Source organism: Globicephala melas, chromosome 14 (assembly GCF_963455315.2).
Source record: "Globicephala melas chromosome 14, mGloMel1.2, whole genome shotgun sequence".
In the NCBI taxonomy this organism is placed as follows: domain Eukaryota; kingdom Metazoa; phylum Chordata; class Mammalia; order Artiodactyla; family Delphinidae; genus Globicephala; species Globicephala melas.
In genome coordinates this window covers 5,501,050-5,514,077 of record NC_083327.1, presented here as the reverse complement: position 1 = coordinate 5,514,077, position 13,028 = coordinate 5,501,050, and the positions used below count along the sequence as shown (strand labels likewise).

General features: G+C 42.9%; 2 protein-coding genes across 4 annotated transcripts in view; one reads left to right on the top strand and one right to left on the bottom strand.

Moving 5' to 3' along the window:
• Positions 1-10,592, bottom strand: part of ADGRB3 (adhesion G protein-coupled receptor B3) — an 801,091-nt gene extending 790,499 nt beyond the window's left edge. For 2 of the 3 annotated variants that reach the window (XM_030859192.2, XM_060283891.1), the window contains exons 1-2: positions 10,031-10,592; positions 6,586-7,357 (exon numbers count right to left, since the gene is read on the bottom strand). In XM_030859192.2, coding sequence (XP_030715052.1) covers positions 6,586-7,342 — 757 coding nt within the window. In that variant the 5' untranslated portion in view covers positions 7,343-7,357; positions 10,031-10,592. Of the gene's footprint in view, positions 1-6,585; positions 7,358-8,423; positions 8,596-10,030 lie in introns of all 3 variants that reach the window. The other variant, XM_030859191.2, reaches the window with a different exon arrangement.
• Positions 10,593-10,663: 71 nt separating this feature from the next.
• LOC132593410 (uncharacterized) lies at positions 10,664-12,775 on the top strand. Its single transcript, XM_060283961.1, has 2 exons — positions 10,664-11,053; positions 11,214-12,775. The coding sequence occupies exons 1-2, from the start codon at positions 10,664-10,666 to the stop codon at positions 11,445-11,447; spliced, it is 624 nt and encodes a 207-aa protein (XP_060139944.1). The 3' UTR covers positions 11,448-12,775.
• The last annotated feature ends 253 nt before the right edge of the window (positions 12,776-13,028 follow it).

Genomic DNA, 13,028 nt, shown 5'->3' with positions numbered 1-13,028 from the left:
CTTGGTCTATTTGATGTATTAGTCATGCCACCATCAGCACAAAGGTATTGAAATGGGACCTTTTCTTTTCTTTTTCTTTTTTTTTTTTTGCGGTACGCTGGCCTCTCACTGTTGTGGCCTCTCCTGTTGCGGGGCACAGGCTCCGGACGCACAGGCTCAGCGGCCATGGCTCACGGGCCCAGCCGCTCCGCGGCATGTGGTATCTTCCCAGACCAGGGCACAAACCCGTGTCCCCCACATCGGCAGGCGGACTCTCAACCACTGCGCCACCAGGGAAGCCCGGGACCTTTTCTTTATATAATACAAAACAGACATAACTTCAAGATGTTTAATGACCCTTTGTTAAATGCCCTAAATTCCTAAAAAAGTTCAAATAATTAAATGGCAACCTACTTCATTATATTATCAATCCTCCATCATTTGTAGCTAAAAGATAATAAAAAAGAGGTTTCAAAAACTGAATTGAGGGCCTAATATAACTCGAGCATTTGACTAAGTGTCTTTCATGTGCAATCTCATTTAATACAACACGCCACTACAGTATAGATTGCTGAGTCAAGCTCAGTAAGCACAGTCTCTTGTCAAAGATGCTACGAGGTGGCTGAGTCACTCTCAGGGCCCAAGTGCATCTTACACCAAAATACACCTTTCATTTCAATGAAGTGACCACAGTTAGAAAAACTGAACACACCTCTCTGATTTGTATTAGTTAATTGAATTAGTAAGACATTTCCACAGGGCTGACAGGAACTAAAATATTCCAAGCCATTAATTTTATTCATTTTGTTTTTATTACTACATAATGTCATATCCTGTTCTTCTGTACCCTGAGGAATAAGCATTACTAGCAACCCAAGAAGGGAAGTAGTTGACACAGCAGAACACAGTTCTGAGGTGGACATACAGGTTTAAAACTGGCTCTCTCTGTTCAGAATCTTTAAACCCAGCTCGTGGTATTTTGAAAAAGTAAGAAAGGCTGATTTTTGAACAAACATTGATTTTCGATCCAAGGGCCAGATGACTTTTACAGGAAATACACATCAAAGTGACTCTAAAGAAACCTATATTCTATAAAAGTATTCCGTTTAACAATAAAATCACTTCTATTAGGAAATGAAGCATAGGAATGCATGAAGCTAGATTCTAAGTAAAGTAAAATTCCCATCTCAATTTTGAAGAAAACCAATCTACGGCACATTTATCTACAGCCACCAGTAAAACTGTAACGGGGAAGAACCAAAACTGACTCCATGTTGGATCTGTTTCTTTTACTTTAACCTTTGCTTTCCTTTGCTGCTTTTGTTCTCTAAAAGGACACCGTCTATACATAATGGCCTGCCTCAGGGAACCCTGCCCCTCTGCCTGAATGTTAAACCAAAGTGCCTTTGTTCAGGGAAGCATCCTGACACTGTCCACCTGTGGATGGCTGCAAGAAAGAAGAAATTAGCACCTCCCTTCCTCGAGGCTGGCCGTTCCAGGGGATATTTGCAAGACTTATGGCCTTTTTACTTTACTTCCTCATCTCCTCCCCCTCTCTGTGCTATAAAAGAAACTGGCATCCAAACCCCAATAAGGTGGTTATTTTGAGACTTTAGTCTGCCATCTTCTTGGTCTGTCGGCTTTCCGAATAAAGTCATATTCCTTGTCTCAACACCTCGTCTCCGATTTATTGCCGTCATGCAGCAAGCAGAGCGAGTCTGGACTCAGTAACAAAACCTGCCTGACACACGTGCATACACAAACATTTTCTTGTTACTATTTTAATTTACTGTCTACGAAAAGAATGTTGCCACATGATGGAATTTTTATTAATACTATATATCTGAGTCACTTCCTAAACTGTTTGACAAAATTCTACAATGGCAAAAGTAAAAATTAGGGCATCTTACTTGGCCAGGTCTACAATTTTAGTAATATTATACTATTACTATATGTATAGATTACAACATAAGTAAAAGGAGTAGGTAACAGAAGCACTGAGCTTGACCTGCAAGTATTCTTCCTCTTTCTCGGAAAGAGTTTGCATACGTTTCTCTTCAAACTGTGGAAGAAAAGATTTGGGAAATGTCATTTCTGGAGAAGTAATGCTAGAACCAGAAGAAAGAAGTGTCGATGGAAATGAAGGCAATTAAACAGATAGAAATTTGGCAAATTTTCTTACCCCTGTTTTTGCAGACAGCTGTGTATAGAAAGTTTTATTTATCATTAATCTAATCTATTAAAATAAACACATAGGTAATTAAGACTATTTCTCAATGACTCCATTCTTCTTGTTCTTTTAAAAATGTTATTAAATAATACCTTGAGATAAGGTATTGTTATATAAATCATACATTAATGGAACTGGAAATGCTATAAATGGTAGCCATCTCAATTTATTGCTATGTTTCCTATTGAGTTGTTTTGTTTTGTTCATTTAACATTCGTTTCAACCAATATTTATTGAAGGTCTGTTTAGACTGTGCTAGACTACTGGAAGACCAAGTCCGTACACTTGAAGAACTCGCAAGACTAGTAGAGGAAGATGGAAAAAGAAATGGAAACATGCGCTAGAACAGAAGCACAGTATGTTCAAAGGGCTGTGGGTCCAGGCAAGGGGCAGGGCAAACTGTCACATACAACATACTCAGTAGATCTTTCTACATTCTGATAAAGAGTGTGGGATCACCGCATTTACAAAGGAAGTAAGATCAAAGGAGGGGAAAGAGGAAGGGGAAAGGTGGCTGAAGCAGTACTGAGGACAAAAACAGCAAAGGTAGAAAGAAATGAAAACACTTAAAATGAAACACACAAATCGCTCTAGACATGCAAATGCACACACAAACACAGGCTAGATTTCACACAGGCACATGATGAGACTTCCCTTGGGCGGCTGATTACCAAGGATTAGCAGAGGCAGAATGAAAAGACAAATAAGTGTGTGTGTTCAGATTTCCTGGAATCTATACAGGGATCCCAATCTCCCTTCACATAAGTAGCTCCATTGATGTAAGCAGGAAACAAAGGTTCCATTAAGGCTTATTATGTGATTTAGATATGCTGGTGTGGAATTTTTCTCTCCAAACTGTTTAAATTACTTATTTCAAGTGAAGTACGAAGAAATAAGATCATACATCACCTTTTATATTTTAGCTAGATAGTCCAGAATCATCTTTGGTAAGAGTCCTACGAAACATATTAAAGACCTCATGAATCAATGTCAGTCTTGCCCCATACTCATATCTGAAAACCAGGTAAATAGCAACGTTATTGGAGTTTTCTTTTAAAAATGGTTATATACACTGTATGTAGACAGCTTTTTTAAAACAACTGCCTGAAATAAGACAACATTATTTTTAAAAGGCTTCACTTTGTTGATTTACTTGGTTTTCAAAACTTCACGTAAAAATTGGGAAATGACAACAAAGTTTCTATAATCACATGGCACCCTCAAATATGTCAAATACAATCTTAAATAGGAAGACACTGAAATACACTAAAATCTCACACTTTAATGAAGCATCATTCAGTAATTTACTTTTATAATGTATTCAAGATAAAATTTGTCATTGTTGGTGTTGTCACTTCAAACAGTGACAGTCATCTTATTATTTTCTGGCTATGAAATTCTTAAGTACATGAATGTATTATTAACAAATATCTTAGTAGAAATCCTATCAATATCCCATTGCTGGGAGCCCATAGTTTCCTCAAATACTAACTAAATATGATAATTCCAGTGGACACATATTCCAAAATATTCAGTATTTAGTATACCTTTGCCATCACTAACAGCATCACGTAAAAAAATTCTGAAGCTGCGTTTACTGAGTGTAAAGACCCTTCTGTCAACTTTGTGCCACCTCTATGATATAATAAGCATCAAAATATGTCTACTCTAAGCTTCTGAGTCAGTACTTATTACAGTGAATAAAATGGGAGTCAAAAACCATGGAGAATAATTTTGTATATATTCCCCTGATGATTTACAGGATGGTTTATTTTTCATAGAAAATAGAAATCATAAAGTACTATAAAATATAAGTGGAATTTTTAAAACCCCATTTTAGAAGTTGGGATTACATGTTAACCAAATAAAGTAAAGACATTTTGTAATAAAATTAGATATGAGTAGCACAACTATATGTAATTATTACATATAGCCCTCAAGCCCTGTGAATATCATTACGTGGTAGTGTACTTGAAATAGTATTAAATAATTCTTTCATAAGATTTTACATATCGTTTATATCAACTATTTAAGATGTAATGTACTTTGCATAAATTTGACTAAATTACGCATCTGCAGATTTTCACAGTCCTTCCCTACAATGCAGCTTAGCCTAAAAGGTCTTCTTTGAATGAGGGAAAGAGTGCTATACACATATTTTATAAGACTTACTTATAAATGCATCAGCTACAATTATGTCATCAGGAATTACTTATCGTTACCTTTCTGACTCAGAACACCTAAACAATTCAAGAGCACAAATGTAGAATACAGAGACTATAGGCTGTGCAATTTTACTGTTACAGCATATATTCTTCCCCATTACATAAACTTTTCCTTGTCAGTTCTATTAACGTGCTAACAATTTTAATACAATCTTTGAATGGTCTGTGGAGGTATTTCGTTCTCATTTCGCCAGCTAATTAGCCAAAAGAAATGTACGTTCTCCCCCATGATTTAAACATCTAATGTCTAAAATCACTCTTATTCTTCGTCGTATACTAAAACGAATGGCCATCTAGTCCAAATTCTATAAATTCCAGCATTGTCCTAACCCACATCTCATGATCATGACCAGCAAAATCTCTGAAAATCATGCTTAGTGTGCACACGACTTTGTTTTTTGTCACTTGTCACCATTCACAAAAAAGGGTTGTACACCTGGATTCTCTTTCCACTGTCATCTGCAGTCAATTTGATGATAAAATTTTAACTACTGAAGATACAGATTTTCTCAATTTTATTGGAACAGCAATAAAACAAACGAGCAAAAACTAGTTTCTGGTGTTAATTGTCTTATTAGCCAGCTTGTAACATCACGCTTTCCTGGCGTACTGTAGCTTCTCATTCTAGGGGACATTAATTGGTTTTAAATGGTGTTAAATACCATCCCTGCAGTTGCAAGTGCTTCTTTGGGATTTATACTGGAGAAAAGAACTCCTGTAATTTAAAACCACTTTGCTTTCTTCAGTCACAGCTGTTAGGGAGACACTGACCTGTAGAAATCTTAAAGGTTTTTCACCCCTTTCCCAGTGCCATTAGTCTGCATTTATTTTCTAAGGCTTCTTTGCCCCTTGTGCCATGGCTCTTCCGTAACTCCCATCCCCCAAAATGCTTTCAGAAGAAAAATCACCGCTTTTCGCTGGTTAAGCCCTTTTCTCTCTCTTTCCCCACCCCCTGCCCCTTACAAAACCTTGGCTACCCTTAAAGAAAATTCTCCAACAACGTGTCAATTTTATATTGGCCACAAAGACAACTTCTGTTGGGAGAGGGGAGGAAAGAGGGACTGGAGCTTGGCTGTGCCTTTCCACAGACAGGGATCTTTGTGGCGATCGGAAAACACTTCCTGCATAAAAATTCAACACACTCTCTGGGTGCAGGGCTGGGGAGCAGAAGCGACTATGTACCAGCAGTGCCCTCAAACGAATGGAACGCATGCCCTAACCTTCCAAACCGGAAAGTCATTTTCTCTCAAAATGTGTCAGCTTTTTTGCCTTATTAAACATAATCCACTGTCTCAGATCCCGGGGCAGCTCCCCCTCCAGAGTCTGGGTGAAAGCTGTAAATCACTCCTGTACTTTCTCTCCTTCCTCTGCATCTCTCCTTCCTGTTGCACTGTTTTTGCATCTAGCTCGGCTCTGAGGAGCTCCCGTTCCTCGTGGGTACCCGCGAAAGGGATACCAGGTCTGGCAGGACCCGCCTGTGTTAATTCCGCCCCCTCCCCCTGCCACGTGACTTCACTGCCCGGAGACCCGAGTCTGAACCCCCAGTGGGCTTCCCTGGACGAAAAACCCGGCACGTGGGCTCCTTCCCAGGCCTGGGGAGGAGGGGCACCCTCGCCCTCCTGTGTCGCCAAGTCATTTGGTCCACACAGACTTGCCACTGAGTTTGTGTCACCTTTCGGTCACGAAGCCCCAAGTTCCAACCTGGAAAGGGGTCACGGAAGGGAGGGTGGGCCGGAGGCGAAGGGAGAAGTCTACAGATCCATTCACAGGTGTGTGTGTGTGTGTGTGTGTGTGTGTGTGTGTGTGTGTGTGTGTGTCCGTCTCCCAGAGGGGCTGCAGCCTAATAAAGCGCCCTCCACCCATCCCTCCTCACCGACCTCCAGCGCAAACTGGCTCCACGTTTTAGCATCTCATTTCCCCTGAACATGCCACTCGCACCGGGCGTCAGGTTGCTGAGCGCTATCCCATCCTCCCCGCCCCATCTCTCAAATCTTGAAACGTAAAACTAGCTTTAGGAAGATCACAAGTCAAATCAATCCAAGGGTGACAGAGGAAAGGGGCAAGGGTTGGGCCGGTGTGTGACACAGCACGTTTTAACTCCATCCCCCGGCACCACTCCCCGCCCAGCTCCCCCTCTCGGCCGGCGCTTACCTTCTTTGGGCGGTCGCTTGGCCTCCCTGGTAAGATTGCAGACCTGGGTGGTCTGCAGCTCTTGGGTCAGGCAGCCCTCGGTCTGCTCATTCAGGGGTAACACCACGTTATTTAACAAAACCAGCGACTGGTCGTCGATTCCCCACTCTCCCAAGTGCTGAGGGCAGGTGCATTTTGTATACATGATCCCGCAGGTCTCTGTTCTCCCATTTTCTGATTTCAAGCAGCTCTCCAACCAAGTGCATAATACGTGGCAACCAAACTGGCTTGGGCTCACCTTGTTCAATACCAAAAACTCAAAAAAAGATTTCTGATCTTCTTCCCCTTTTTTCTGTAATCCTGGGAAATCGGTTGGAAAGACCCGACGTATTTGAATAAAATTTTTATCATACTGTAGAAAAACGAAAGCATTCTTGGATTCGCAGAGTTGCATTATAGAATGATTCTTTCTTAAAAGATCCTTGATTTTTTCATGGGAAAAATGATCAAACTGATAAGCCAAGAGGGAAAAGTTAGAGCAGCTAAGGTCCTTTTTGGAAAATTTCAGGTAAATGCTATATTTGGTTGGATCTGGATTTTCCAGCGTCCAAGTGCAGTTTGTAAAGTTTTTGGGAAACATTTCACTTACAGAATACGATCCATAAATGACTCCTTTCACCAAAGTTGAACACCAGAAGTCTTGGGCAGCATTAAATCCAAACATAACCAGGAGATAGGTGGAAAATATATAAATCAGCAGGTTACGAACAGCCTTCATCCTATGTCATTTGGCCTGTAAAGATGGCAATGAAAGAAAAATGCAAGTAGGAGTCTACGCGCATCGAAAAAAAGAAACTCCTTTCAATATCACAGCCAGCTGTTTTCAAGATTTCAGTAAAAAACCCTTTTTAAAAGAAGGGCAGGTAATTTTTATTTTATAACGCACGAAAATTATCTGTTGCTGTGTGAACAGCGCCCTCACGTGGTCATTCACAGTGGCCAAATTCCCTACATTCAATATAAGAATAATATTCAATAGATTATTAATAGGAATGCTCTTAATTTATCTACCAAGATTTCCTTCAAGTGCGTGGTGATTCTATTGAAAGAAGAGGAAATTTTTGTTTTTTTAATGTAACAGCCTAAATGTTAATTTTTGAGATATTTTTAAGCAGCCTATACAAACCTTTTCTCCCCCCTTAGCCCTCTGCCTGCAGTAAACAACACCACACAAAATCTAATCTGATAATCGGAGAACAGCTATCGGCATATTATTTTTTTTCTTTTAAATGTGAAAAGCAATTATGATCCATGATAGCCTCAATTTTAAAAGCACAAATGATAATTTGTTGCAGCTGAAACATCATCACCCAAATCGTCTTCGCAGGGGCCACTGGGTGAACTGGTGGGAAATTCCTGTGCAAAAATACAGGTATTCGTGTGGATTAACAGAATTTGTAAACCATCATCCAAGAAAGGGCAGATACATAGGGAAGACCTGCTTTTGGACATTATCATTGAGAAGGCAGTCATTTCAATGTGACATGCCCTCTTGGGATATATAAAGTAGACCACTATATTAATATCTGTATCCAAAGGCGATGTCCGTGAAAAATCCCAGAACCACAGTAACTGAGTTGGTTTCAGCTTTATTATTTTTTTTAATAGGGCTATTTTATCTAGAGTTATCTACTGGTATTTAAGATTTACACATGGTTCATAAAAGATATTAGCTTTGTCTTTCCTAGCCGATTTCAACTATTGAATTGTTCCCTCTCCAATAACAGCTTCAAAGCTCTTTTTTTCTCTATTTTTTTAACCTGGCCTTGCATAATACAGTAATCCTTGGTTATATTTACCTCTGTAAGTTGTCATCCAAAAGTAACTTGAATATTTTTCAGCTGTAACCTTTAAGAAGTTATTTCTTAGAATAAATGACACTGCTTTTTTTTTTTTTTTTTGCTTAGCTTTTGAGCTAAGTGATGCCAAGTTAATTTTAAAAGTCTTTAGGCTGCAGTCTCTTCCACTGTTCTGTAAACAGAGACAGACACACAGACATATAGATAATTAAGAGTTTTCATGTCTTTGCCTGGGTCCTCTCTGAACCAAAGGATAGAAACCCTCTTCCTTCCCGTTGCATAACATACACCAACGCATGCACACAAAATGCAGTGACTTAAGTCCCTGAAGACAGATCTGCATTCCCCAGTTCATAATACAAATTCTAAGTTTTGATATAAGCAAAAACAACCCCAACTCTAAAATCTCCATATAGCAGCAGTTTAAAATAACATCAGAATTGCGGGGACTATCAAAACAGTGTTTTCCTAATTCAAAAATACAGTTCAATGAATAATGTATTTTCTTCTTGAGAAAATGAAGCCAATGAGCATGTAAAGGTTAAAAAATAGGGAAAGTTATAGGAAATTCTGGAAGGAATTTTCCTTTTTTTTCTCTCTCTTTTTTTTTTTTTTTTTTTTGCTGTAGCACTTTGCAGGCAATGCAGGTCTGCGCAGTGTTCTTCAGGATAGAGTGTAGGCGTTGAGAGCCAATGTGACAATAAGTGTCTAAATTAGGAATTCCATCCATGAAAGGGGGCTTCATTTTATAATCGCCAACTCAAAAAGGGGTCTATTTCTTTTCCTAATGAAATCCGGTACTTTTTCTTCCATCTATTTGACGGTGCAAGTCTGCATTTCTGTGCTCATCAAGGATTAGAAAGAGTGAGGAAATGGCTCTGATTTCGCTTTCAAGCCGGCTCAAGAAAGCCCCCTCAACGTAATGCTCTTTATTTTAATCATTCAGCCTTGGTGTACGGAGTCTCCTTTAATTCTAACTAATCACAGATGAATCACTGAACTGTCGCTGCCACCACCCCCAGCCCTCGCCAGCCCCCGCCTGCAGGGCCACTTCAAACAACTGTATTTCTCCCTTTAAGAAAGAAAGACGAGGGTGCGGGTGTCGAAGGGCCCGGCCCCCGAGGTTTCAAGGATGTGGCATTTATTTATTTATTTGCTTGTTTCCTGCTGAGAGGCAAAGCGGCGTTTAGTTTAGCTCTCCTCAAAACTGATTCTCTGGATGACACTTTTCAGTCGAACATAGACGGCGCCATCACTCCACTGAATTTTTTTTTCCCCAATGAAAGACCCACGGCCTCCCCTTATCTTAACTTCCTTTTAACCTGAAATTTCTCCCCATCAAATTACCCCAATCACACACAACTGTCAGGTTTTGTAGGTCTCCCTGCCGATTCCTTCCAACCCAGCACATCTCTGGAAAACCAGACTTCCCCAACTTTTCAACTGCGGCGTTTAAGTAAATGCAGGCAGTCGGGTTTGCTCGCAGCCTCTCCATCCGCCAGCAACAGCCTGGCCTTTGCAGGTCTTCCCTCCGCAAACACCCGGCGGAAAGCTCCTCGGTGGCGCCCCCGGCAGAGGGAAGGTGACCCCCGGACCCCCGTCCTTACCTTCCACTCCGAAAGCTCAGGGAGGCTCTTGCTCTAAGACACCAGCACAGGCACGCGTCCCAGCAACAGTGACGGAGAGACTCCCCTTCGGTCCCAAGCACCGTTGCCCATTTTCCCCGGCTGAGCTTCAAAAATCAGGATTGATTTTTTTCTAACGCACTCATAAGAGGAGCAAAAGATGTGGGGCGGGGGGTAAGAATCAAAGAGTGGAAGGGTGGGAGAAAAAAGCCCCCAGGACCCCGGAGCCTAAGCCGTAGCCAAGTGAATCCAACCTCCAACCCAGGCGGGGGCGGGGGGAGCCCCCCGAAGACAGACACTAAGGAATCAAAAAAAAAAAAAAAATGCAAGTGGCTTAAGAGCGAGGATTTGCTTTTCCAAATCTACCCCCCAGTAAACCGGTCAGCCAAGAAGCCGAGAAAGCGCTGAGACGAGAAGCGGCGGCGGCTGCTAAGGCAGATTTGTTGGGGGCGGTGGGTTTATTACGGGAGTGTTCGTGGTCGCCTCGGAAGGCTGGAGCTCATGCTTTCTCCTCTTTCCGCTCTCCTCCCGCCTCCTCCTCCCCCCTCCCCCCCACCGCAGGTACTGATGGACTGACGGCGACTAAGGAGAGGGGAAAAAAATCCGCGACTGGTGATGTCGGAAAGCTGTTTGAACGCCGGGCGAGGAGGGAGGCGCGGGAGGGAGCGAGATAGTAAAGCTCTGTCTCGGGTGTGCGCGCGGCGCGCGGCGCTCGCTCTACCCGGGCGCGCGAGGGAGGGGGCGCGCGGCCCCGAGGCGCGCGCCGGGCCCCGCGTGCTCGTGGGCGCGCGCATGCAGCGCGGTGAGCCCGGCGGCCGCCTGGGGTCCGCGAGCGCAGCGCGGCCGCGGCGCCTCGCAGAGCTCCGCCTGGGCCCTGGCGGGGCGTGGAGGGAGCGGCGCGGGAGGGCGACGGGAGGAGCTCCAGTCCGGGCCGCGGTGCGCCTGCACGTCACGGCTGCTCCGAGCCCAGCACGTCCTGGGAGCGGTGCTTTCTGCGCCTGGGAGGTCTGTGCCTCCTCAGTTCCCAGCGCCGCTGCCGACGGCGACCGGCCGTCAGAGAAACTCCCGGGGAGGCGAGGCCAGGGGGGTTGCGGAGGACGGGAAGGCGACTCCCGGGGCTGGGGAGTAAATGCCGCACTTGATCGTCTTTCTTTCTTTCTTTCAGCGCCGACCTGTCGCAGCGCTCATTTCCGCACCGGGATTCGGAGGGATGGATTGCCCGCCGCGGAGGGGGCCGGTCTCGGCCTTCGAACTACTTGCGTTCCCGGGTGGAACAATCCTAGTTTTTCTCAGCGAGGCTGCAATTAACATCTTACTTGCTCTGGCTGATAGCGGCGACCGAGGTTGGGCGTGTGCGTTGCTTTCTGCATGGCAATGGGATCGTGGTTATGGGGTCTAAACTTTTGTTTTCCTAATGTTTCCGATTCTTTTTTCGAGTTTCCCTAGTAACAGTTTGGGGACGCAGATGGGAAGGAAGGAGGGAAAGGAGGAGGAGAAATGACCAGATTCTCGATTTATCAGGGAAAGGGGGATAAATTTCCACCTCTCCCCACCTCGATTTTCTTGCTTTCTGGACAGTTGGCTGACAGGTATTTGATGAATTAGATTACAGTACGTGCTGCAAAAGGTCATTCTCCTACCGATTATGCCTCTACTTGTAAACGCAGTCGGTGGTTTGCAAAACAGGTGCTAAAATAGTGCGTTGAAGTGGTGGGAAGAGACCACACTAGGTAATTCATATAAAGTGTGGAGTCTTCCTATGGGCGAGTTGCTTGAGCGACAGGTGAAGTTGAATAAAACAAATTCCCACCATTTTCTCTCCGTACTTTTTCTGCATTTTTTCTTCCTCTTGTTGTTCCTCACGCCTGGGGCGATTGGATAGCCAAGAACATCATTTTAAAAGAGGATTGTAGTGCATCAGGGAGGTGCGCTACAGTGATCTTCTATTCACAGGAGTTGTTTGAAATATTAAAATTGGCCCTTTACTGCTCAATACATATTAATAGGGTGACCCTCTTTAAGTCTTTTTCTTCTGGGACAGGTGTTCAGAATAACACTCTGTAAGGGAAACAGTTAAGCATTCCCCATCCAGCAGGCTTTAACCATGTTCCAGGAGAATTCACTGCTGAGAGAGCCGCCTGGGTGGCGTTTTGGTTTTGTGTCGTTTTTGGTTCATTACAGTATTTTTTATTCATTTAAGAGAATGCGAAAGGAAAATAAGCTTTATGTCCAGGGCGTAATCCAAAACATTGTGTCTTCAGCAAACACTTAAAAAAAAAAACACAAACAACATTCAGCGACAGAAAGAAGAAACACATTTCATTTATTTCAACTTCCACAGAGATTGTGATTATGATATTTGCAAGACATTTTGGTCAATTCTGTTATTTTTGCCAGAAGCAAAAATAAAGAGACTAATGACATGCAAAAAAAATGGAGAAAAGGAGAATGGTTTGCATGCTTTGTACATAAAAAAGAACCAGTGTGAGGTTTAGAAATACTTCTACTTTGCATCTAGGGGTTTCTCACATTATCTTTGAACACTGATTTAGATGTTTCTTTAAAAATCTTGTGTGTCTCATGACAGTGACATAAGAATAACAGCCAAAAGGGACAATTTAAAAAGCCTTAATCCTGCAGGGAAAGGAGCACACACTCTCAGAGTCATTTATATTCAAGAGGAATGCAGGATTGGGTTAGGGAGAAAGCCACCCTTAATAAAGCACTTCACCCTTCACACTGTTTCCTATAACCTTCATAAATTGCGGGCTACGGAGCTGGCCTGATGATGATCTGGCTGAGGTATATTTATAACAGATGATTTGTGGGTGATAAATATGCAGGGCAAGACACGGGCTCCAGTACCCCCAGGCTGGTCTGTCTTGCTCAGGGAGTCAGAATCGAGAATCACAAAAAGACCCTTACATGGAGAATCCAGTCTCGGGCCCCTGGCGACAGCATGCTCCTGAGGCACAACGAC